This window comes from Neovison vison, chromosome 2 (assembly GCF_020171115.1).
Source record: "Neovison vison isolate M4711 chromosome 2, ASM_NN_V1, whole genome shotgun sequence".
Classification (NCBI taxonomy): Eukaryota; Metazoa; Chordata; class Mammalia; order Carnivora; family Mustelidae; genus Neogale; species Neogale vison.
Genome location: NC_058092.1, coordinates 188628602 through 188655663, shown reverse-complemented (window position 1 = coordinate 188655663; position 27062 = coordinate 188628602). Strand labels below are relative to the sequence as shown.

General features: G+C 43.9%; 1 protein-coding gene across 4 annotated transcripts in view; it reads right to left on the bottom strand.

Moving 5' to 3' along the window:
• Positions 1-4918: 4918 nt before the first annotated feature.
• Positions 4919-27062, bottom strand: part of KAT6B (lysine acetyltransferase 6B) — a 187322-nt gene continuing 165178 nt past the window's right edge. For all 4 annotated transcript variants that reach the window (XM_044239874.1, XM_044239873.1, XM_044239875.1 and 1 more), the window contains exons 14-18: positions 15015-15246; positions 14541-14700; positions 13570-13935; positions 10979-11270; positions 4919-9083 (exon numbers count right to left, since the gene is read on the bottom strand). In XM_044239874.1, coding sequence (XP_044095809.1) covers positions 6526-9083; positions 10979-11270; positions 13570-13935; positions 14541-14700; positions 15015-15246 — 3608 coding nt within the window. In that variant the 3' untranslated portion in view covers positions 4919-6525. The remainder of the gene's footprint in view (positions 9084-10978; positions 11271-13569; positions 13936-14540; positions 14701-15014; positions 15247-27062) is intronic.

Here is a 27062-nt window from a genome sequence, read left to right as displayed (position 1 = left end):
AGCCCCTTGCACAGCGTGCAGAGACACTCGGGAACGGAGAGGGAAGGCTGAAATCGCCCTGCCTTGGGACTTGGGACAGTGAAACCAAAGCCCGACTTCCTCCCAACTCAAACTTCCCAGGTGTGCGCTGATGAACAGGGAGGATTCAAAGCTGCCGCCTGACGAGCTCTTGGCTTCACAGTGGAAAGAGGCAGACAGCCCTCTCAGCGGAACTGGTTACACATGAGCACATAGCTCTGCACCAAGGCACCTGTATTTATTTTTATTTTTTTATCTGGTAAGATGGAAGCAGAACAGGGTTGGAAAATGTCAGGCATTGTGCTGTGATTAAATGTTTTGGCTCTGTCTAAAAGTCATATATATATATATATATATTTTTTTTTTTTTTTGAGACTTTATTTGTCAGACAGAGAGAGAGGGAGAGTGAGCACAAACAGGGGGAACAGCAGGCAGAGGGAGAAGCAGACTCCTCGCTGAGCAGGGAGCCCGAGGTGGGGCTCAATCCCAGGACCCTGGGATCATGACCTGAGTCGAAGGCAGACTCTTCACCAACTGAGCCACCCAGGTGTCCCTGCAAGTCATATTCTGAAAGAATAATTTCAAAGTATAGTTTGGTTTTTTTCCTAGCCGCAGGAAAGTGCCCTGGATACTTGTGTTACGAGAGAGTTCACCCATCTTATTAGCGGGTCCCCTCTCTGGGGCATCCATACTTCCTTACCATCTCCTGCATCTTCTTTGCCACCCCCAGGCTTGGGTCACTCCGCACACCCGCCCCATAGATGCTGCTCTCTGCCGAGTGCAGAGTAACTCATTTATTAGGGCTGGGTTGCGTGTCCTGAATCCCTGTACAGAGGCCCCTACCTTGTGTTCTTCCTCCTTCCTTAGGAGTTGCCACTCCCCAGAGAAGTTCCATGAACTGTGCATGAGAGGTTGACTTCACAATTTTGGAAAAAAGGAGAAGGATACTACTTGGAGAAGCTCCTTTCATTTTGATTCTAGTCAAAGCAACACAGGCTTGTTTTCAGTCACACCAGCATGTATTTGCAAATGTGTTTGGTGTTTAATGGGAGAACAAGGCAGTCAAGTGAGCTCAGGTGTGGAATTTCCCTGCCCCTGAGAGCTAAGCCAGGCACCGCGTTTTATTTTTGAGGAGAAAACAGCAGGAAGCAACAAGCAGGTAGATGGCTTCTGGAACCAAGAACCCTAACCTAGACAGAATCCACGGAGAGATGACGATGGAGATGCCAGAGGTCGAGGACAAGAAAGGAACAAGGTCAGTTCCTCCTAATGACTCCGATTTCATTCTGAGGGAGCCGTACACAGGCTCTTGGGAAAGAGACACAGACTGAAAGGGGCTCTAGGGTCACAGAGGTACCTACCTCGACTTTCCCATCAGAGGATCCCAATAACCCACTGTTCCTTGTCCAGAGGGAAATTAGTATTTCTGCTTTATTGAAATACTGTATTTAATACATCATAATTAAATACTTAGATTTAAATGAATCCATTATGCAGGAAGCGTGTAATGCATGGAAGTTCTCTTGAGCTTGTCCCCACCTTCCAACATGCTCCCACCTCTTTGTGGGGGTATGAATCCTACTGAAGACAGCAGAAGCAGAGAACTTTGAGGTTGGAGTAACTGTCTCTTCAAGATGGCTCCCAGGCGCCTGAGGTAGGAGAAAGTAGCAACAGAAGTTTTTGCAAAAACATTTCAAGTCTTCAGGAGTAAGTTATTTGGTCAGAAAGTATTCATTAAGAACTTACCACATGCCCAAAACTGTGTTACGAAGTAAAAAGTAAAAACAAAATGGCAGGTTGTGACCTAGTGGAATGAAGGAAACAGGTACTGAGGTGAAGAACAGTTGGGGACAAGGCAGTCAAAGACCTCTGTGAGGAGCTGGGGTGAGCTGAGACTTGAAGGATTACACCTTCCAAAGGGGAGGGATCATCTTAGCCTGAGGAAAAGAATAGTGCTGGTGAAGGCCCCTGGGGTGACAAAGAGGTGTGTTTTTGAGGAACTGCCCTTGAGTGAAGCTGGAGCTCGTGGGTGAGAGGAAGAGTGGAAGGAGAGGGTTATAGAAACTAGATTTTATTTCAAATGCAGAGAAAAACCACTGAGAGATATTAAGCAGGGGGATGGTATGATCTATGTTGTAAGGAGATCACTCTTCCAGAACAGTGGAGAATGGCTTGCTGGGAGTTGAGAAGGGAGGCAAGATGAAGAGTCAGGGGGCTGTTGGAACTGTGGACAGGAAGGGGAAGGTGGCCTGGATTGAGACAGTGCCAGAGGACTAGTCCTCAAGATTTGTTTGGAATTATTCTGGAGAATCAACCAAACCTTCTGAGAGGGGAGAGAAAAATGAAAGCTACTGATTCGGTTTCTTGCCTGAATATGGAGATGGGATTGACGAGGGCAGAAATCGGGGGAGGAGACTGGAGATCAGCAGTTACCTCACATCCGTAAGACCTACAAAAGGTGTCCCGTGTCATTTGACCTTGAATCTAGAGGGAGCTTAGAGGAATGTTCATAACTGGAGATGTAATTCTGGGTGTCATCTGTATGCAGGTGGTGTTTGAACTCATCGTAGTATGAGGTGAGAGGAGAAAAGAGAGGAAGCCCCAGGCCTGAGCACTTCAGCACCTGTGTTTAAAGCTGGGACTAGGTGGCAGAGGGAGATACAGAGAAGGGAGAAGGAAAACCAGGAATGTGGAATTATGGACGCCTGAGCACAAAGAAATGGAAGGTATTGCTTCATCATGTAACTGTGCTGGTACTCTGAGTTTTGACTGAGATAATGGCTGGGGATAATGCCTGCTTGTAACAACAAAGTAACCTCTATTCGTATGGGCCCTTACCAGCTCCTGTAACATCAGGGATTTGTTGGCTAAGCCTTTGAATCAGAGAGACGACAGCTATGGCCTTTTCACAAGGTCAGGTGTTGTAGGAAGAGCTGCCATTTGGAGAACTGGGCTTGTTTCAGCTCACATAGTTGAGCTGAGTCAGTTCGGGCCCCGGCTTCTTGGAGCCCAGTCTCTCCATGTGCACGCTGGAGACAGCTGCCCCATCTCCTGCATAGGGTGGGCCGGTGGGCCACGTGGAAGGGCTGCCTGAAAGCTTGGCAACAATATTGAGTGTTTCTAAAACAAAATGCCGTTAGGGAAGGCCAATGCCTTCACACGTGGGTGGGCCATTCAAAAGTTACAGTGGACAGCTGATGACCACTAGAGACTCTTAACATGGTAAATGAAAGAACACATTCCTGGGCTTAAAAAACGTGGCTTGTCAATGAATCTCAAGCCGATGGTGACTCCGTGTCAGTCCTGACGAATCCCGGTTCCTGTTTTCCAGGATCCTTGGCATCACCTTTACATCTGAATGGCTTTCTCTAGTGAGAAGGATTCTGAGGCCACCTCAGATCAGCAGTTTCTCTCCTCCCCAAAGCCTTTCTGTCCTGCCCTCGAATGTTGGGAGACTGGGCCTGCGGAGGGATTCTGTTCCTCGCTCTGCTGCAGTCCCTCGGGAGCCTGTGACAGAGTCCCCAGTACCGTCCTTAGATGCTGGTCTGGCAGTTCTGGGGTAGTGCCCAGAACTTGCCTTTGAGCTCCCCCAGGGGATTGTGAGGCAGGCATGGGTGCCAAGCCAAGCATTTATTTCTATGCTTGTCGCTCGAATGAGATGTTTCAACAGTCAGAACTTTCTCTGAATGCCATGAAATGTTTGTAAACAATGACTTTTCGTGTGGAGGGTGATGAAACCCCCATTTCACACAAACCATAGGGTGTGATTAGCAAAGCCACTGCAAAAGGGAAAACACAGGGGGAATCTCAGTCCCCAAAGAATCTCCACAGAAGAAGAAAAAGACTACATATGCGAAGGTTTCAAGATGGGGCCAGTGGAGGCTTCCAGATCAGCTTGTTAGCAGGCCCCCATCCCAGCTCCCGGGCTCAGGCAGCCTCTTCCCTCCCGACAGGAGCACCCACTGGGCTGCTAAGATTCTAGGCCGCTGCTGAAGTAAGGCAACAGTCGAGTCAGGAGAGTGGCACACCATCACCTCCCGCTCTGGAGGTGGATTAGTTTCCTTTCAGTCCAGGAACAGCACCTGGAGTGTTTTCTTCCCTTTGTGACAACAGCCCTTACAGGAGAGTGTTCTTGTAAGTGCTCCCTCAGCCTACAGGTATCCCCCCCCCCCAACTCCATCTGTAGGAGCAAAAAACCGAAAGACAAGATCTTGCCACTGAAGCCAGAAGACCCTGTAAGTGTGACAGAGACACAGGAAAGGTGAAAGCACAAGGCAACGCACCAGCCGGCACAGTCCTCCGCCTCCCCCGCCCCCCCCGCAGGGGCCTGCGATCCTAGGGTGTATGCACGAGGCTGCCTTCTATTGTATTCTGAGCCTATGTGAAGTCTGTGTCTTTCTAGATTTATTTGTGTCAAACCACTGATGGAAAAGCAATGCTTTTCCCTCAAAGAGGTCGACAGGAAGTGGCAGGAGAGTTTAAGTGCCCATATTTAGACACATGGAGAGCTAAAGCAGGCCAGTTTCACATGGGTGCCAAGGCAAGCATTTATTTCTATGCTTGCAGCTTGAATAATAAAATGTTTGAACAGTCGCCTTTCTCTGAATGCCATGAAATTATGTTTGTAAACAATGACCTTTTTCTTTTTGGTCTAAACTTTAGACTCTAAAGAAAACATCCAATCAATCATTCACAACAAAGCAAAACTTTCACACTTTTGAGAAAATGATTTTTCAAATATTTAATCCCAAACTGGGTGCCTTTTGGGTATTAACTTTTATAAAAATGAAGTCTGCTACCACTGTGCTAAGGTCCTGAGGGGTGTTTATACAGACTGTACAAATGAGGCAAACGGGTATTGGTGCAGGATCCCTTTGCAAATGAAGATCAAAGTCAAAAAGAAAAAAACAAATTCACTTTATTTTAAAGACAATGATTGGCATACAGAAGGTATGCACCAGCATAAAATAAACTTTCATGAAAAGCATTAAAATCCATTATAAATTAATTTATTAAATAGGTATTTGGTATATGTGATGGTTTTATTAGATATTACTCTTATTTATTGCCAACCCCCTCCCCCAAAGTCAAACAAATCAGAAAATCTCATAACTCCAATTTACACTAAATAATTTATTTTCCCAAAATGTGTATGTGTTTCTGAGATGTGACACATGATACAGTTCAATTGGTCATTCTCTATCGATCATAATATGACAGGACACAAGAGGCTAAAAATGGCTCATCATAATTTATTTTATGTTAAAATGTACAGCTTTTTTTGTTTGTTTTTTTTCTTTTTTTTTTTTTGAAGTGACTGACTAAAAAGAGAACAGATAAATACAAGAGTGTCGCTGGCTCCTATTTTATACAAGGATTACGCCTCTCCTGCTTGGCCCTTACAGTCACCCTGTACAGGTACAAAGGCTACAAAAAAGGAAGCAATATAAACAGACACAAATAACTTTTTTGCTTTTTTACATGCGGTTTGTAAGCTTAGTTTGAGCTATTCACAAGCTACTTCTCTATTTTTCCTTAAAAAATAACTCCAATATTTTATAAAGATAGAAAAATCTACAGATGGAATGAAAATGTAAAGTTAGAGGCATTTCCATAAAATAGCAACTTTACACCAAATTCACTATTTTTTTTAAATCCTGCCAAGTATTTGGACATATATGAAATGTTTCAAAACCTGACAGATAAACACTGAGATATGCTTCATTCAATAAACAGAAGTCTGCATTTATAAAACAGAAAGCTGCCTTTTTTCCCCAAAGAAATCTGTCACCAAAATGGAAAAGGGTCTCAACTTTACACCAAACATTTAGCAATAAAACCCTTTTTGACTAACCAAATGGGATAGCTTTTATAGCTCTTTACAGTTTTATAATTAACAAAAATATAGTTTTTTTTTTTAAACCCTCAAATTAGGGCACCCTAATCAAGGCAAAAAACTTAAGAAATGGCTTACTGTTAGCACAACACTTGTACAGTACTACAAAATGCACTGTCACTAACAAAGACATTAGCGGCATGCTGAAGTGTCACCTTAAACAAAATATACAATAACTGAAATGCTAAAGGCATTTACATGGAGTGGACAGGGAAGAAAAAAAAAGTTCTAGATTCAGTATTAAAACAGATAATCTGGTGGGGGCGGGGCTTGATATCCACATCGTTTAATGGAAGCAGGCACGACAAGTGACTGCCTTCAAATTGTAGTCCAGAGAGGCCTTCCTTTGCAGAGAATTTCATATAAAAGTAACAGAAACAAAGATACGAAAAAAGAAAAAGGAAAAAAGAAAAACAACTTGTATAAGGCTTTCTGCTGCATACAGCTTTTTTTTTTTTTTTTTTTTTTAAATAAATGGTGCCAACAAATGTTTTTGCATTCACACCAATTGCTGGTTTTGAAATCGTACTCTTCGAAGGTATTTGTGCAGATTCAATCTGATAGTGATGCCGGGGGTGGGGGGGGGCGGATCTCGTGACTGCCCCTGTTGCCTACCTTCTCATGTAGGACCCATTGAGAGACTGTTTGGACATGCCCGTGTTCATGTAGCCGTGATGTCCAGGGGCCGTGTACATCATGTTACCGTGGGGCGTGGTCTGCATTGGCTGCTGGGCATATGGCTGGGTTCCCATCATGCCCATCTGCATCTGCATAGGGTATTGGGGTGTTTGATTCATGTAGCCGTGATTGCTGTGGTAGCCACTGTTCATCATTGGCTGGGACATGCTGTACCCATTCATGGCGTTGAGAGTATTCATGTTCATGTTCACAGAGTTGACGTTGTAGGCTGGGGCGGGCATCAGATTCACGCTCATGTTCATGCCTCTCTGCATGGTTAAAGTCCGTGCGGGACCCTGCATGGCTACAGTCTGGGAGCGCCCATAGATCTGTGACTGATGGGTGGCAGCGGCTGGTGACAGAGATGCCGATTTGGTTCTCATGGAGACGTGGCCCTTGCTGGCGATCTGGGTTTGCAGTCTTTGGCTGTGGGAGATGCCGATATTCGATGCAGCCATGTTCCGTTGCAAAAGAGGCGGTGGCAGGTTCATTGGAGGAGGAGTCAGGTTGGGGGGTGGGGTCATGGTAGCTTGTGCTTGGGGTCCCCCGGGGACGGAGTGCGGAGACTGAGAAAGCTGAACAAGCCCAGTGTTACTTAACGGTGTGGACAAAGAGGCACTGTTTGCATAGGAAGTTACAGCAGCGGAATGGCTGTAAGGCAATGAATGATCAATAAGTGTATTAGTTAACTGCTGTAGTTTGGCAAGGCTGAAGGTGGCTGATGGCTGTGGGTAATGCCCAGCCCCAAAATCACTCTGGCCCATTCGTTCATACAGGCCGAGGTTGGCGCTGCCCGTCTCGGGGATCTCGGCCAGCTGCATGGGCGGCGTGAAGTTAGCGGCCATGCTGCACTGGGCCAGCTGCTGGCTGCTGCTCGGCGGCCTCTCCACCACGCAGCCCTGAGGAGACTTGACGCTGCACGTCGGGGGAGAGCTGATGCTGGTCTGCTGCAGCATGCTACAGCTGCCACTGATGTTGGACATCTGCTGGGTGACAGCACAGCTGCTCTGCGTCAGGTTGCTGGAGGTGAGGCTGCTGTAGGAGCAGCTGTTCTGTGAAGAGCCATTTCCGCAAATGCTGCCGCCCATGGTGGAGTCGTAGCTACTCGGGTTTTCGTAGTTCTCCGTGGTGCTCTCGATGCTGCCCAGATCGCTAAACCCACTGTCCACGACTTGCTGGGAGTGGTCTGACACCGATGGCACATCCATCATGGGACTGGTCTCCATGTTCTGCAAAGACGGCACCGAGATGGCACTTTGATCTGGGCTGATTTGGGCATAGCTGTTTTCCAGGGCAGGGACGCTCGGGCTGTTGACAGAACGTACTGACTGGCCAGGATGGGAATGGACGGATGAAACGGGGCTACTGTGGTCTGACTGCTGGCAGTCGTCCAGAGTGGTGGCGATCTGTGGACTTTGGTCTGCATGGGTGTAGTTCTGTAGGCTTCTACAGGCCTCTTGAGTCTCGGCGCAATCCTGAAAAGTGTCATCTTGTTCACTATTCTCCTGTGTCAAGGACTGAACCGCCTGAACGGTCTCGGAGTCGATTTCCATGGTTGCGCTGTTTCTCTCTTTGAACTCGGCACCTGCTTCTTCACTGCTCTTCCGGTCCTGCTTCTGGGCCTGTTCTTCCGGGGGTTCCTCATCAGATTCAGGTGCAGCTTCGGGGTCTCCAGCAAGCTCCTTAGGTTCACCGTTACAAGCAGATGCAAGGTCAACGCCACAGTCCATTAAGACCTCTGAGTTCGAATGACTCGGCTGGACACTAAGGTCTAAAAAAGCCTCTTGGTTTTCCAGGACTTCTTTGAAGGCTTCTCTTGGGCGTTCTTCCTTCTCCACTTCTGTACACTCCATGTGGCTGTCGTCTTCGTCATCTGCGTCATGACCCTCGTTGTGAGATGGCTCTTCATCCTCTTCCTCCTCCTCTTCATGATCGTCCAAGGGAACAGGGTCTTCTTTGTCCAAGCAGACTTCTGGTTCTTCTTTCTCCTGATTTTTAGCACCACCTGGGTCTTTTTCCACATTTTCTTCTTCCTCCTCCTCCTCCTCTTCTTCCTCCTCCTCCTCTTCGTCTTCCTCTTCCTCCTCTTCCTCCTCCTCCTCCTCAGGTTTGATTAGATCATCTTCCGGTTTTTCACCCCGCGACTTATTTGGACTTACAGGTGCGCATGTTTCGTCCCTTCTGTTTTCGTCCCGAGGCAGCAGGGGCTCCGTGGTTTCCTTGACCTCCTCCTCAATCCTGGTGGGAGTGGGGCTGGTTTTGTCCCCCGGAGTCTCCTTCTGTTCTTCTACTGTTATCTGGTCATCAGGTTCCATGGGTGTTTCCGGCGGTGTGTACAAGTTCAGTTTAAATCCGGTCTTCCTCTCTTTGTTCGGCCTCCACTTAGACAGACCACGTTTTGTTCCTTTTGGCCATACTTGTTTGCACTTTAGAGGTTCAAGATTGTCTCTACTGCTGTCTTTCAAGTTATCTGTATCATCATCCGTATTGTCTTAGCGAGGAGACAGAAATGGGAGGGAAGAAAAACAAAGGCTTAGAAAATATCACCTTGAACAACTTGAATTCATTCTTCTGAATCAGTATACGCTGCTTTTGATTTATTTAAGAGTTGAAGATAAAGACAAAATCAAAACTAATATAGAATCATAATGTGCTATAAACCAAGTAAAGAACCTAGGTCTGGGAAAATAATAAACGTCTCAAATAGTCCCTCCCTCCCCCTCTTCCCCACTCCAATAGAAAGTTGTGCTTTTTATAGAAAGCACATGGATATAGACAACTACAATAAACTGCTTTGAGTTTAACAAATAAGACATTCTGATGTAAAAGCCCAGAAATTCCACAATGTTAAAAAAAAAAAAATTTGAAGATGTACAAATTAGAAACCACAGGGGAAAAGGGACTAATGCTAGCTCATCTCCAAAACACCACTGTCAAGGAGAAATGAACAGAAGCCTAATTCACATATCTATCTTGAGTAAGTGAATTCCTGTTTGTGGGCATTTACTGGATTTAAATAATCTCAGATGACATTATTTACTTTGAATTGTATGTTCTCTCTGGCATTAAAATCAACTGTGCACCTCTGACACAAATGAAGAAATACCTAAATCTGCCCAATACAAATGCATCTGTAATCTACTAGAGGATCATTTTTGCATGACACAAACTGTAATGTATTTGCCATGAAATGATTGAATGTTTATACTCTAGGTATTCTTTTGATCACTGATTCTGTCCACATTGTATTTAGGATCAATCTGTTGCTTGAGTGTAAGGTTTGAAAACTACAGTAAATAAGAAACAAACCATAACTGTCATGTTCATTTTAACTCAGTTAATCTTTTTTCTACTGTAACATTCTGCACTTAGGAATATAAAGAGATTTCTTTTTAAAGATTTTACAAAAAAAAAAATATATATATATATAAAATATATATAATATATAAATTTAATATTATAATATATATAATATAAAATATATATATTTATATAATATATATATAAATATATATATATAAAATTTATATATATATATATTTTTTGGTCCATTTATTTTAGAGAAAGAGCACAAGCAGGGGGAGGGACAGAGGGAAAAGCAAACTCCCCACTGAGCCCGATGTGGGGCTTGATCCCAGGACCCTAGGATCATGAACCGAGCCAAAGGCAGACGCTTAATGACTGAGCCACAGATCCTTATGATTCAGCAAGGAACTCAAAAATCCAAGCCAAAAGGCAAGGAATGGTTGCTTTTAAACAGGGAATCATAGACGATTCACTGGTGTTAGCAAATTATTTTTTAGAGGATGGGGTGGGGTGTTCCTGTCAACAGCAAATTAAAAATAGTAATTTAAAAGGAAGGACAATTAATTTCCTGATTTCCTCATTATCCTATATTATCAAAGCTAATACTGATGGTGTGAGTAAGTTTAAATGATTCTTGATAATAATGCATCCTACAACACCACTAATTGTAAGTCCATCATCGGTTTACTAAATTTATTTTTCAGGAAGAAAGAAACTACAGCATTCAGTGCTAACGCTGACAGGAATATAAGCCCTGATTCCGGAAATATTAAGTGTGGGGAAAAAAGTATTTGTGAGAATCAAGGAGTTGCATGTGTTTCTTATTCAAAGACTTCAGAGTTTTTAAGGATAAGCCAATTTCTGGAAAAGTAAGACGAACCCACCTAGAGGAATGTTCTGGCCTTAGAAGTTGTTTAAAATAAAACCCAGTTCCAGGAAGAAGGGATAGAACCTTTTATGAATAAGCGAGGACAGACGAGCTCTTACTCCTGCTGGGTCGACACAACCTCCGAGCTGCCTCTGGGCGGTCACATACGAGACATAACACAAGGATGAGATTTTTGTAATCCCTCCACTTACTTCGACAAGGATCAGCACTCTTAAAACAATGATTGTCTTTTTCGTCGTCTTCCTCTGTTTGTCTTTTCTTCCCCGGCTGATGCTGGAATGCTCTTCTCAGGGCCGGCTTCCCGCCGTCTTCCTCTACTTCAATCTCACAGGTAGGCTCCAGGTGCGGCATTGGCCTCTCTTCATCTGAGTTGTCAAAGGGCTCGTTCAGGACTTCGGTCGTCTCAGAAATGGTCTCAGTTGTGACGCTGCTGTTGATCCTCCTGCGTTTACGACCCCTTTTCTTCTTCAGCACAAAAGGCCTCTGAAATTAATTCCAAACATAATACATACGAGCTCATGAGAAATTAAATGTTTGAGTCGAAAGGTAGCAAACACGTAGCGAAGGCCTGTCTGAGCATCCTACACGTAGAGGTTTCTGTAATGCCTTTGTACTTAACCTTCCCTGTGATGTTTAACATCCCTCCCGGGCCCTAACTACACAGGCAAGTGTTTTCCAAATAAAACAGTTGTTTACTCAAGAAGATGCTTTGAGAGGGAACATCGCCTCAGCTTAACTGTAGATTTTAAAACCGAAGGTTTGCTTTTCTAGCATCCATTTTCTAATGGTACTTGCAGACTCCAATATTCTGTGTATCGTCGCTATTCAGTCATCACAGACACAGATGTCTCCATAAATGTGGCAATAATTGACTAGCCATTGGGTCACTCATTTAATACCCAGTAACTGTTCACAGAGCACTTGCTATAGCGAAGGAGATCTGACGGTGTACAGGGCTAAACTCGTTTCCCATTTCACAGGATTTTAGAATGAGGAAAAGGGGAAGAGGACAGCGGTCTAGAAGAAAGAATTATTCTATTTAAAATGTTTAGAGTCGTGTACTGATGACTGCGTGGATGTCAGCAACACGTAACTCTATAATAAAGTATCTTATTACAGAGGCATCTAAAAAATGAAAACACATGTGAAATCCGTCTTATCTATTTAAGACACAATTTTTTTTTTCCTAATTGCACCACAGGCTGGCACAGTTGACTCTTCATAATAGCAATTATAAAATACTTTCGCCAGAGCAAAAAAGTATTTAATGAGGCAAAATTAAAATATAGGAATAGCCCATTTGCTGCTAAAATGTAATCTGTCAATAAGACTTGAAAAATGATTTAAAATACTTTGCAAAGAAGGTTCAATATGCTTGGTTAAAACTCAAACTCTAAATAAACTGTATCAAAGACTGTTGGCTCACATTAACTCTCTGAACGTTCATATGTAGACCTGATAATCATATTCTGTAATTTACCATTTATGGTTATTAACACCGATGGTCAGCCTGTCCTCCTTAACCCACTAGAATTCACCCAATATAAAGAACTGATTTTTTTCCAGACGGAATCCATTTATATGATGGGAATCCGTATCATGCTTTGGATAATTCTGGTTTTTGGTGTTTTTTTTTTAAAGATTTTTATTTATTTATTTGACAGACAGAGATCACGGTAGACAGAGAGGCAGGCAGAGAGAGAGGGAGGCAGGCTCCCTGCTGAGCAGAGAGCCCGATGCGGTACTCGATCCCAGGACCCCGAGATCATGACCTGAGCCGAAGGCAGCGGCTTAACCCACTGAGCCACCCAGGCGCCCCGGTTTTTGGTGTTTTTAAGACAAATTTCTTTTGTAGTACATAGCACCTGAATACATTTTCCTTGAAGGAAATCCAAAGATGACTCCCAAGCCTGCAGTTTACTTTCTGGGATGCTCTTTTCTACCCCCGTCGCTGCAGCTGCCCCTCCACTAACAGCCCACCAGGCTGTGAGTTAGGGCCGAGGGTTCTTTGAGACACAGTAGGCAGATGACCTTGGGGCAGAGCCCCAACTTGTGTTATTTCTAAGTCTTGGCTATCCTAACAATAGCTGGTTCCTCACTATGTCACAGATACTGAAGACAAAGGTATCAGATCTGGGTTGAACAATTTATTACCTAAGAACAAAATTAATTTTTTACTTTCTGCACAAGCTATATTTAGAGAGACCACCAGGCTACGAAAATTTCAGCACTGTGAATGCTGAATGCCAATGCCAAGTATCAGTATCCGCATGGAGAGCCCGAAATACCTCACCTTCTTATTCTATGCCAGGAACACGAAAAAGAATAGTTAGTTATCAGGGGCACTGGACTTGGGAGTCAGGGTACTCATCTGGTTCTGGCTCCATCTCTTAAGGAATTGTGTGACCTTGGACAAGTCTCCTAGCCTCCTTAGGCCTTGGTGTTTTCATCAAAATGCACTGAAGGGTGGTTTAAGTGCCCAGGGCCCTTTTCTGCTCTGGGAGTCTGACTTACTCTAGTCCCACAAACCAGCAGGTGGCAGTAACTCCTAGACGAGGAAGCCTGCCTATCCCTGTTTTCCTGTCCCAGCACTAACAAACTTCAAAAAAAAGTAAACACAATCATGACTTTAAGATAAACGATGATGATATATGATCAGCAGGGCCAAGTACAAATAAACTACATCTAAAGAATAGAGAGTGAAACAAATGCTAATAGATTGCTTGCAATGGCAAGATTTGATTGAAGCGGACACAGACTGCGAATCTAAATAGACACCTACCTTTCTCTTTATGGCAACTGATTGTGGTTTAGTCAATCTTGGAGGAGAACTCTGAATATTTTCTTCTTCGTCGTCCTCCTCCTCCTCCTCCTCCTCCTCTTCCTCTTCCTCCTCATCTTCCTCCTCCTCCTCCTCTTCCTCTTCCTCCTCTTCCTCCTCCTCCTCCTCCTCCTCTTCTTCACTGCTATCTTTAGACAGCTCCATCAGCTGCCCTCGCTCCCCTGCCACTGGCCGGCTCTCCGGGGAATGCAAATATTTATTTTTCGATTGTACTTTTGCAGGTGATTGCCTACTGTTCGCTCTAGAGGACAGGATTTCTTGCTCCTCCTTTTCCCAGCAGCTAGCTTGTTCCATTAGCCGCTCAGCCTAAGGGGGGGCAGGGAGGGTAGAAATGGTTGGCCAGTGAAAGGGCAGTTAAGCCAGAGTCTCCAAGGATCAAAGGCGAAGGATCTGTTAAGTCATTTCTGACCAGGACAGTCAGCCAGCCAGCCAAGCAACATTCCAGCTGCATCATCTCAGGACTCTTTTGCATCAGTTAGGATAACAAATCAAAGAAGATTGGGTTTCATGGGATATTTAGCAGTATTAATGATGCAGCGAATTGATTTGAGTCCTTTATCACTACATTACATGCTCACTGGCATGGAGCACTTTAAGCAAGTTCATAAACACAAAGAATCGATTGACACTGCAGCCTTGGAGCTCAGCACCAAATGTGATCTGATTACATGCTGTCAGTAGTGAAAAATGCTGCTTTGTGATCAATGATAAATGTTTCATTTTTCATACTCAATTCAATAAAATTATCATGTCTTACCATGCAACCTCAGTTAGGATAAATTAGTGCCATATCATTTCACAAGCTCTCTCTACATAACCAAGCCTTTGACAACGACGGTAATGACTTTCCTAGCTTAAGAATCCTGCAAGATTGAAGTCACACAACTTAGGCAGATGAAGCCAATCATTACCTCTTTCTCAGCTTCTCGCTCCTCTTCAGAAACTGCAGCATTAGAAATTAAAATTGGGGTCCACCTTAGACTTTCTGGATCAAGTTCATTGGTCCGGGAACAGGTTTTCAGCTTTTCCATGTGGCCCAGTATCAACTTTTCCCTTCTAATGATGACAAATCTGCAATGCGATGAAGCAGAACAAAGTGCAATCAAAAGCTGAAATTTTATTTCACCTTCCCACGTTGACCAATGCTAGCACTATTACCCAGGGTATGACTGATGAGAAAGCTAGTCAATGAAAAGGTATGGCACATGGAAATCCGACCAGCAAAAAAGTATCACTTCCTGTTTTCTATTTAGGAGAAAGGTTTTGATAATACCTTCGATCAATCTCTTATCTTAAACCAGAATGTATCCCTCCAATGCCAGGGACCCTTACTGGAGTAAGCTGCTTGAGAGGCCGCCAACGAGGCCCAGGCATTTCGTACTCACCTGCCATCCCGCTTGTCAATCATGTGGAGGTGCTGCAGAGTGGTGGCGATGTCATGGGGGCACATGCCCGTGGCTCTGCTGATGGCCTTGATACTGATGTGCCTCTCCTGGTGGCGGTAGAGATATTCTAAGATGACACTCTTCCAGTAGGCCAGGTAGGAGAGGCGGCCCAGATCAGAGAGTGGCTTCTCAGGAGACCCTGCTTGGCCCTCTCTTCTAGAAAGCAAATAGCCTAGGGCAGAAAAAGCCAAAGTTGACCTCAATGTGGTGTTTTCAGACACTGGAACGGGCCACTTGGATAAGTAGCCACAAGGTAAAAATAGCACATCAGACTTTACGTATGCGATCCTTTTCGGTCATAGTGATCTGATCTCCATCGAGTTTATGCTACTGAGCCTTTTGAAGTCCATTTCCATAGCCAGCAGCAGTGTTCCAAATACGGGTCACGGGATATTTAACAAAGCCCAGGTTGAGGGTGTTACTTCTGATCAATTTCAACATCCAAGTTTCCCACCAGCTTTAGATTCTTTCAAAAAAAGAAATGTCAGGCACTTACTCTGAAAGCCTGTCAAGGGACCACCCCAAACATTAATGGGCAAGTTTCTTTCCGCAGGAAGGACCTAATGACCCTTTGACAGCTGGGTCTTAATAAAGGAGAAGGGTCTCTGTTGACTCGGGATTCTATATTGCTTGTTACATTTAACTAGTCGGCTGATCTGAAGCTTTGTTGCAGGACTAAGGGGAGAATGTCTTTCAAGTCAACTGCTGCAACTAGTATCAGCTTCACTAGCGCTACTCTCACTCCTTTCATGTAAATTAATTTATAATCCAACCCCAGAACGCTGCTTCTACAAATTAGAACAAAACAACCTCCTTAGAACTAACTGTTTCATGTATATTCAGAAAATCCCCGAGCACAATAAGCTTCTGAATGTGCACTCTACAGCGTTATGGTGAAGGTTCCTTGGCAAAGGGACTTTAAAATGATTTAGAACTTCAAATCCACTTGAAGGTAATGAACGAAAGCTGGCAGCTGTCTTGGTAATTAAGAACCACTTACGGAGGAGAGAAGAAATGCTATAAACTAATGATGTCTACCTTGCTCTAATTATTGATTTCAATAGCCTCACCTTCATGAGCTTCCTAAATTTAAACAAACATCAGCCACATACAGTAGGTGGCAGCAATTACAAAATCATGGTGCTCTGTAAACCACCCAAATCTTCTTTATCTACATTTCCAAAATGGCTGCAGTCTCAAGAATTTTCTCAATTTTGGATTTTTTTCTTAGAAGAAGAAATCAGGCCTCAGATGCATTCTCCTGGCTCTCAAAATCACTGCAGATAATGCAGAAAGAAGAGAACAAGAAATCCAGTCTGACCCTAGAGGGGTGTAACCACAGCATTTCGCATTTTGACGGTTTTAATCTGAATGTCATTATAAAGAACAAGCATATATTTAACTTTAGGCTTTCCTGAAGTCTTTTGACTTATTTGTCTCCTTAACTCAAGTTTAAGTGTAACGTAGTTGATTGAATGCAAACAAGCACAACATTTTCCAGTCAAGCCGCTGTCGACACGTCATTCAGCTGCACAGAGAGGCTCTCAGGAGCAGTGTGTCAGGAATGCTAACAGTGACGACCTCGGTGCTCAATCCAGCCCAGATCGTGCCCTGTCAGTTTGGAGAAGAGGTTTCTGCCGCTCAAGTACAAAGGGTGCCCAGACCTCCCACCACAGGTAACTGGCACGTCCGTCACCTGCCTCCCAAGTGCTTGGCACATGCTCAGAAATTCACCCTGCTGGATGGAGGACCCAGCTCTGTGCCTGTGTTGGGGGGAGAGGACCACAGTATCCAAGCTATGGAACTACTGCCCCTGTGATCACAAGATCCCACAGTTAAAAGTCTCCTGCAGTGACTGTGAAATTCCCTAGTCCCTCACTGGTTCTTATCTGAATCCCACAATTAGGGCCACAGAGCCCCACTCACTCCCGCTGCCCAGCAGGAAGATTTCTGTACAACCAAAGCAGTAAGAAGGCGATAGTGCCAGGCCTACCTTCTATTCTCCACTGCTATGAGCAACCTTGCCCAGGAGCACGTGGGTTTCTTTGTTCTGTCTGCTCTTCCCTCAATCGCTACCCTGGGCTCAGCTAGAATCCTCCCCAAAACCTATTTTACACAGCTGTTCACATTTTCACCCCGAGGTAGTATGAACACACCTTTATCAGGTCCTCAGCCTGAACCGCTCAGGTCCCTGCAACTCTCAGGCATCCTGGGGTCTGTGGAGAGCATTTCAGCGTAAACTTTATAGCACCTGCGAGTCCCACCACGATAAGTGGCGGTCTCTGGGGACCCCCAACGTGGACACAGTGTGGGGTCTGTGGCTGCTACTGCCACGGCAGAGTCCTGTGGCCCGAGGTGGGCTGGGGAGGCAGCGGCAGGGCACCAAGCCCCGCTGCGCACGCGTACAGAGGGAGCCTGCTGAGCGCACGGACTTCGACCACAAGCACCCGTACACCGCACCCAGGGAAGGCCACATGGCAGGAAGGCTACCAACATCTGCCAGCAGGTGATACTCTCCTGTGTGCCGGGGAGAAAAAAATTATACACCAAAACTCCCACCAGGAAACATCAAGCAGGATTTCAGGGATGCTGGGCACCAACATTTGGGACCACACAAGCCGCGGTCTAAAGGTATCACTACATTCCCTGGAGGTAGTTTTTCCTTCTCTGGCTCAGGAGACCCTCAAGGAGCTTGTACTTAAGGATCAGTACAGAAGGATCTTGTACTTAAGCTGAAAGTCATTTAGAAGTCCACGGTCTCCTCCTGAAGGGGACATTTTAAAATTAAACGGAATCCATTTCCACAATCAAAACAACCAAAGGTCAATTTCTGATCCCTTACTACGTAAGTGAAATCACATGTAGTATGTTAAAATGTATAGCTTAGAAAACAAAGTTGTCTACTCTACTCCACAGGTGCACCAGGTTGATACAGTACTGAAACTTCCCCTGCAGGAGGCACTTTCCCTCAAGAAAACTGTAGCTGGGGCGCCTGGGTGGCTCAGTGGGTTAAGCCGCTGCCTTCGGCTCAGGTCATGATCCCGGGGTCCCACATGGGGCTCTCTGCTCAGCGGGGGCCCTGCTTCCCTCTCTCTCTCTCTGCCTGCCTCTCTACTTGTGATCTCTGTCAAATAAACAAAATTAAGTAGCACTTCACTAATCTGACCTTTGTTTTTTCTTTCTTCCCTTCCAAGATTTGATATTTATTTATTTATTTATTTGAGAGAGAGAATGAAAGGGACAGGGAGAGTGAATCTGAAGCGCACTCTGCGTGGAGCTCGATTCCACAACTGCAACATCATGACCTGAGCCGAAACCAAGGGTTGGATACTTAACCCACTGAGCCACCCAGGCGCCCCCACTCTGACCTTTGTAACATGGAAATGACTTAAAAAATGAATTTCCTGCTATCTTTTGTTTCCTTCTTTTTCTAGGCTCCTCAATTCATAATTACTATATAGCCAACTGGCAGAATAATTTTTGTAAGAACATTAAGATTGTTTATTACAGGGATATGGTGGTTTATGTTACAGCTCTTACATTTAACTTACCAAAAGATTCCGAATAACTGATCTAAGATGCAGGGAAATAAAAAGCACTTATCTTGGAAGCTGGTATATTATCCTGAAGATCTGAAACAAGTACAATACACCCCTGGTGAACAGATTCCCACGGTGCCCAAACACCTTTCCTTAACTGAGGATACTTTCAATCAGAAAACTTCAACTATCCCCCTTGGGGAACCTGGCTGTTCAGGCTAAAAACAAAGTGGTGTTTGGAGGACAAATCCCAGTAGCTGCAATATAATTAATTGCTGGTGAAATTATTCCCTTTAAATTGTCTGTGAGCCAGAGGTGCTGGTGAACACTTATTCTGTGATCAGGAGACTTGTAATTGGAAACTGACTGGCCTGTAAGCCCCTCACCCACATCAACTATCTCGATACAGTTGAAAGCTGGCTTTCTCTTTTGCTTTACTGCAACAACTTATCCAAAGGAAGATGAAGTCTGAGTTTCAGTGTATGGACCACACACTTCAATCAAAAGATTACCAAAGTGTTTTCTTAAGGGGAAAGTTAAGAACAATATGATGTCGGCAAAAAGTAGCATTTCTAAACTGTATTGACTGCCTAGGACCCCAATTTACCTCGCTTCCCTGCAGGCTGACCTACTTGTAGTAAGAATCAATTCTCATGGTAACTAGCCCCATTCCTTGTGTTTGAAATGGTTAACTCCATTCTAGGGAGAGGGGAAAAAAGTGGTAGAAAGTTGCCTTTATGTAGACAGATCTATTAGGATAAGGAGGGAGCTATCTAGACAAGGTCAAGATTTGTTTTTACAGACCTAAATTCCCAAATTAATTCAGCTCCCAGCATATTAACTGGAAGGTTAACCCTTGTTTAATATGAAACATTCCTTCCTTTTAAACTAGTAATATTTCAAAATTGTACACTGGACCAGAAGTAGAATAATGTTCATGGATAAGGATTTCCCCGCCACAAAGGCAGCCACCCCTCATTTTGCACACCTTCATCTTCTACCATCTGGAACCAAAACATACGAACTTCCTCAAGTACAAAGTGTGAACTTTGGCAAGCTACTCCCAATTCCCATCTGTCTGGATTATGTGCGTCTGGGGTTACTAGCTGCTTTTAGGGTAAGATTATCTTCGAGGATTACACACCTTTCATCAGACACCTGTTTAGCTCAGCAAACCTTGCTGAAAGGTTCCTATCACTAGACAGCACTGGGTCTGCAAGCCTGGGAACTGACACCAGGCCAGGATTTATGGCAGCTCTGGAGTGGAGGAAATCCGATGGCTCTAACAATGTATCTCGTGACTAGGGACTGAAATTCACTGGTCTCTGCTCATCTGTTACTGGTTTCTGGGGTTAAGCAGCTCTGTGACCAAGTGGATGAATGGCGTGTTATCAGTTTAAACAGTGATAAATGAACCTGACAGGCTATTTATGTCTGCTTGCTGAAATCTCGTGGTGGTTTTGCAATTAGTAAGGAAGGAAGCTGAACCTTAGTCTTCCTACTGTTTTCAGAGAACCAGAGTGTTCCAAATGACCCGTGACCTGCCCAGATTTCTTACTATTTTCCATTTATTAGAAGATATAAATGTATCCCTAACAGAAAGGGAAATTTTGGATTTCTGAATTATTTTATACTTTAAGAGACTGGTTTCAGAATGTGAAATGTGACCTCTCTCCCATAATTCTATGGGTCTGAAATGCTTATAAAACAATTTGAATAAATATTGCTGGACTTTTCTACAGTCTTCTTTGTCTACTTCCTATCAACCAGTGGTTTTCAGAGACTGGCCTCCCAGACCGGCAGTATCCGCATCCTCTGGTAACTTGCTGGAACTGCAAATTCTCAGACCTAAACCAGAATCACTGGGGGCAGGACCCAGCACTTCTGCTTTAAGAAGCCCTCCAGGTGACTCTGAGCACAAAGATGGGAGGAGAGCCGCTATCACCTCTGCTGGGGAGCTGCTTTTGATGAGGATGTGAAAACCGCCTTTTGCAGGAGGAGAGCCCCTGGGTAGACAGTGGGACTAAAGTACCTCGATGGGCAAGGAGACCTCACTCAGCAACTTGATGGCAGAAAACTGGGGACAAAGATCTCCCAAGCCCCAGACAGAAATTCAGCAAGAGGTCACTGATTTGCTGAGTGGCTCTGTCCATAAATTTTACGTCTGTACTTCTCAACCATCATTGTGCAATCACCTGTCACTACAACTGGGCTCTGACTTGGTAGGTCGGGGGTGGGGCCTGAGATTCTGCATTTCTAACAAGTTCCTATGCTACGGAACTCAGGCCATGCTTGAATTGCAAGGGTTTCTACATTCAATCACTAGTTCTCAAGTTCTTTGGTCTTGAGACCTCTTTACACATAAAAAATTATTTTAGAGCTTCCATTCATAAGAGCTATACCTATTAATTTTATAGAGAAATTTGACAAATATTTATTTATTAATTCCTTAAGAACCAATAAACCCATTACGTGTTAACATTTTCTTTTTTTTTTTTTGAAGATTTTATTTATTTATTTGACAGAGGTCACAAGTAGGCAGAGAGGCAGGCAGAGAGAGGGGGGAGAAGTAGGCTCCCTACGGAGCAGAGAGTCCGATGCAGGGCTGGATCCCAGGACCCTGGGATCATGACCTGAGCCGAAGGCAGAGGCTTTAACCCACTGAGCCACCCAGGCGCCCCACGTGTTAACATTTTCATATGAAAAAAATTGTATTTTCCAAAATGCCAAAACAAACAAACAAAAAAGAGGGTGATGCTGTTTTGCATTTTTCTGTAAATCTCTTTACTATTTGTGGTTTAAGAGAAAAGCTACATTCTCATATCTGCTTTGGCATTCAATCTGTTTGCTACCACAGGTCATGAAATTACTTAAAAACTCCAATGCACACTCATAAGAGTGCAAATACAAGTAGCATCTTAGTATTACTTTGAAAATAGTTATGACCTTGTGGACTCCCTAAGGGGGCCTTAGGGATCCCCCAGAGTTCCTGGACCATACTTTTGAGACCATCCACGTTAAATTAAAAAATGACAATAATTTTAAAAACTTGGGCAACAAGGCCACAGGTATTTTAAAACAATATGGCACTTATTAAAGATAGTATGACAGTCATACGAGGGACTACAGGTTGCTTAAGAGCAAAGGTGCTAGAACCAGACCACCTGGAATGGAATCCAGGGTCCACTATGTACCAACTATGTGACCTTCGCTGGCCAAGTTATTTAATCTCTCTATGCTTCAGGTCCCCCATCCATAAAATCTAGAGAATAATCGTACCTTTCTCTTAGGGATGTCATCAGAATTAAATGCATAAATGTAAAGCATGCAGAACCATGCTTGGCATGTTACTGAAACGCTACGTGTTAGCTACTATCGTTATTCAAAATAATGAATGAATGAAACCTCAAGGGGATCATTTGGGTGACTAGATGTACTTAATGTAGGGGAAGAAAGAAAACATGGAAGAGAATGTAGACAGAAGGAAGAAGGAAGAAGGCAGACTGCTCTACAAAATCAGATTAAGAAGAGCCACCTCTGTTTTCCTACTTTTGACTTAGGCACCTAAAAATCATCCATTTACTCCAATGCCTTAGACAAAAGTTCTCCTCTCCTCTCCCTAACCCCCCAGCTAACCACCCAAATATAAATTTAATTAAAGAAAGCAGCCATGAAAAAAAAACACAACATACTCTGCCTCAGGAATGATCTTAAGAAACTGGCAACTACAGTTCACAGCAAGCACAGTTCTGTGCTCCCCCAAATTCCCTTTGGCCCTTAAGTCCTTAACTTCAAGGACTATCCTCAGAAAACAGCAAGGCCTTCAAACCACAATAACAATGATTGCTTGAGGGCATCAGAGGTACCCAGAGACATTCCCAGGACAGATGAAACAAAGACCCAAATGTTCTAGAAGACCCAAGTTTGTCCCTGGGAAAATGGTCTGAGGCAGTGAAACCCAGAGGAAGGAGACAGCGGGTCTTTGGGGGGATGGAAGGCTAGCTGCTCTGGGTCACGTACCAGACTGTGTCTATCTAGGCCCCCTTTTAAGATCTCCCTTCTCACAAGCTCCTGAGCAAACTGCTCAGGATGCTGAGGTCGGGCTCAGTTATCTGGAGGCAACACTGGTCTCTCACTGAACCAGGCACCCGCCTCCTTCCTCTCCCTGGGGAAGAGCATATGGTAGGGGCACGACCCCACGTTGCTGTGTGTCTGTGCAAAAACCTCCAGACCATGCTGGAACTTACCAGAAGAGTTGCATGATTCTGTGACTGGGCGTGAAGAAGGTGGTCATTCTGTGTGTCAGTCACTCGCGGAATATAGGAACTCACCTATTATATGAACCCACAAATAGGGCATCAGGCAGCAGGAAAGGGGACGCTCCTCCCTCTGTGGTGCCCTTGTGTTGAGGAGGGTGAACACCTGTGAACGAGCTTCTGAGTTGGGGATGACCAGGGCCAGAGACAGACCTCTGTGAGATAGTCACAGGCCAAAAATGAGTCAATGGTATTTTTTATAACGGATAATCTAATTCATTGAGAATGGCTCTAGTTCTCCTTTCTTTATCCTCTAGTCTAGCCCAATGCTTCTCAACCTGGCTATCATCAGAATCACTTAGCGGCTTTCAAAAACCACAGATGTCTGCATCCTACCCAATCTCAACTCCTGCTTATCTCGGGCCAAACTGGTCATGGACATGTATTATGGGTTGTATTAAGCAGAGGGTCCTGAGGACTCCACCATGGCCAGAATGTTAAACAGGGGTGCGACACCGGTCCAACTGCTCCACTACGGCCACCCCAAAGGGCTGTGGTAGTAGCAGTGTTGGCCGATGAGAAATCCAAGTAGAAGGTCAATCTTGGGGAAAATGGAGGCACCTAAGGGTTGAGACTAAAGGGAGGAGATGATCACTCGGTAAAGAGGGACAGACTTCACACAGGAGTTTTCTTTCTTCAGAGGTTTAACTGAGGAGTATTTGATTACATATGGCATGTTAACACACCAGCAAGGTTCTGGTCTGGAGTACTAGAAGAACATAATTTCTCTAAGAAGATGATCACATATGAAATAGACTGAGCCTCTCAATTTCTTCGTTATGAAAATGAGGCACCTCTGACAAAGGCTGAAATGGTCACGGAGGAAGAGATCTGTCAATATCACTTATTCCCAAACTAAACCATTTGGGGCGGGATTTTCAAAAAGATCTTCCCTTAAATATAACTGGGAAGGAAACACATTCTTCACGAAGCCCACTGCTTATTACCAATCTAACTTTAAGCTCTGACCCATCATCTGGAGGCACCTCTAGTTAGGTAAAGAGAAAGTACTAGGACCATGGCCTTTGAAGTGACAGAAATTAGAAAGACATGTCAAAATAATGCCTTCCTCTTTGACATTTTTGATTTTCCACAGCTCAAATCACTTTTAAATTCTGGCAAATTTTAGGAAAAACAAATTTTCAAACACAAAACATTTTTAAGATGAAGTAATTTGGCATTTTAAAATTATTTCCTCTCTACTATAAACAGGCAAAAGTCCACTTTAGAGATTCAATCCAAAAAACTATTTCAGAAACAAATTTAATTCTTCCAAGGTAAGACCTGGATAAAATGTTCACGCCTAAGCAACAAAATCCTGGTAACAAGAATTTACCACTGAGAAGCTGTAAGATTTTAAACATCACATTCAACACGTATGCACTTCAAATGAAGCATCCGGTCCAAGCGAAGAGCTGCTTTTAGTGCCTCACCTGTAAGACCATTCTCTGGTTGTTGGAACGTTATAACTGAACTTTTCCTTAGATAAACTAATAAAAGCAACAACTGAGGCTGAGGTTCTGTGGGGGCAGCTGAGGTGGTTCACAGCGAGCTGCCTGGTCTAATCCTACCCGCAGACTAAGGGAAAGTGCTTCTAGCAGTGTGGACCCTGCAGCGATTTCAGAACCAAGCTCTGGGACTCTGGGAATCGGAACGGTTAGAAGAGCAACTCTCCTTTTTGTTGGCACTCGCACAACAACCCACCCCAAATTCTGTGTGTGTGTGTGTGTGTGTGTGTGTGTGTACCAGCTATAATTTTCTAAAACAGAACAAAGAAATGTAATTCTGAGTGATAAGCTTTCACACAGCAAACACAATCCTACAGCAAGACTGAAGAAAGGAAAGAGTGAGGAATACAAATCTCTCTAAAGGTTTTCTTTGTCCTCAAATTACATTTCAAAGGGAATCTGTCATTTTTTGGGATAACGTTCGAAAATCAAAAGCACAGATCATTGCCCAATCTAACTGATCAATTCATGCTGAAAACGTAAGGTCCCGGGGAACCTATCTCCAGTTGTCTTCAGGTCATTTAGACGAACAGTCCCATCCCACTGGTCTACAGAACTCGAAAACATCTTTTTTCACTTAAAAAAAAAAACATATATATGTGCATAGATGTTTCCCAAACACTTTCCAACAGGATTTGGGGTAAAAAACCTCTGGCAGTAAATGGCGAAATGGCGGCATCCCCACTGGGTGACTGATGAGCCCATCCTGGCAGACCGGCAGCCCATGTGCAGGCTGTGGTGGGATGAGGTGCCCCACTAAGTGGCTGGCTGGTTTGCCAGCAGCTCTGGTGTCACCTAGGTATCCAGCCTTTAATCCTATAGGAACCTTAGAGCCAAAAGTGGCTAGAGTTAGATAGTAGCTGTTGGAGAAACACAAACGTATAAAATATCATCCCTGGCAGTATTTATTAAAAGACGCCCATTACGAGCCCTTCAGTGAGTAGGTGATACCTTTCTCCAAGTCCACTGCACTGCCTCCCTAAAGCCAGCAACGCTTAGAGCTGAGCCTACAGTTAACAATATATTAGTATCAGCACAGCTACGGCCACGGTATTATCCCCGTGAGCCTTTTACTGCGGGGTCACTGTTAATCAAAGAATCTCCATTCATCTTTCCAAGGACTGGAGTGGTTTAGTCCTGTGTTCAGCAGCTGAGTGTGTCCTATGTTCCAGGCGCTTTCCTAGTCAGGGTGTGCAGAGACACTCCATTTTCTAAATTTAATAAGGAAAAAAGCTCTGGGAGTTTAATTTCTAAACTACTATGCAACTGCTGAACGCAAGAACCACAAACTACATAAATAACAGGAACTTGAATAGACATGTTAACAGCTAAAGTTCATTTTTAAGAATCAATTCAATATGCTACATTGCAAGCAATCAATCACACCGCAATCATCATTTACAAATCAAAGTACAAGACAGATACTCATGGGGTATATACAAGTAGGTGGAAGTGTGTGATTATGGACAAGCAGATTGAAACTGTAAATTATGTAACTGTCTCTTGTAATTACCCTGCTTGAGAACCAAAAGAAACTTCCTGTATAATTTTGCAGGAGAATGGGGACGGAGATACAGAATTGCTTTTTAGTTGGGTTTAACCCTTCAATAGCTATTTAATTATGTGTGATAAGGTCAAAGAAAGTTTATGCTTAATTTATGAAGAGTTGTCAGGGAGGTATTTCAAAGTAATCCTCCGAAAAGCTGCAGGTTATTAATGAAACCCGATGATTTCGCTTCCTCCTCGGGAAAGATTTATCTAAATTATTTGGTAAAATAAACAACATTTAAAACAAATTCACAGACGTCATTCATTTTCTTTTCTCACTAACAACGTTCATTACGGTCTCCAGTTTTTAACTGGATGCAACTTGAAAAGCTGCAGGGGTAGAAGGCTGTCAAGAGTTCTCAGACGTATCTTCTGCTTTGGTAGGAAAAACAAAATCTCATTAACTTCCTTAAATTCATGGGGAAAAACTCCAATACTGGGCAAACCACAGGGCAGGACTTCTAATCTATGAACAGAGAACCATCATCTTCTTAAGAAGAAGGAAGCCTGTTTTTTGCAATAAATAATCAGCAAAACTTCCTTTCAGCATATTTTAAGACACTCTAGCCTTTTTCTTTCCCTTTCTTAAAATCTAGCATTTAATATCTTTTCTCTTCTGTAAGCACGGTTTCTGGTGCCTAAGGATCTGCCCCAAATACCAGAACTTTGAAAAAAAATATATATATACACACATAATACACATATATGTATACACATGATACACCCCAGCATTCTGGGAGGAGGAAGTTACAGTGGTGCTTTCCCTCATTTTAAATCAAAAAAGAGAGAAAGAGAAAAGAGAGGGAGGGAAGGAAGAGGGGAGAGGGCAAGAAGGGCGAGACAGACAGACAGACAGACAGACAAGGAACTTGAGAGTTTCCAAAGCTGCTGGGCCTCTCTGTATGGTGTTCTCTCTCCCATCCACCCCTATCCTCACAGCCATTCTTTGTCTGAACGCACTAGTCTTAACACCACTCGGTTAACGTACAACTCTTCAATTATGTTTCTCTAGGTTTAAGAGCGGAAACACAATTCACAGAAATGGAGTTTTCTAATGGACTAGACACGACACTTGAG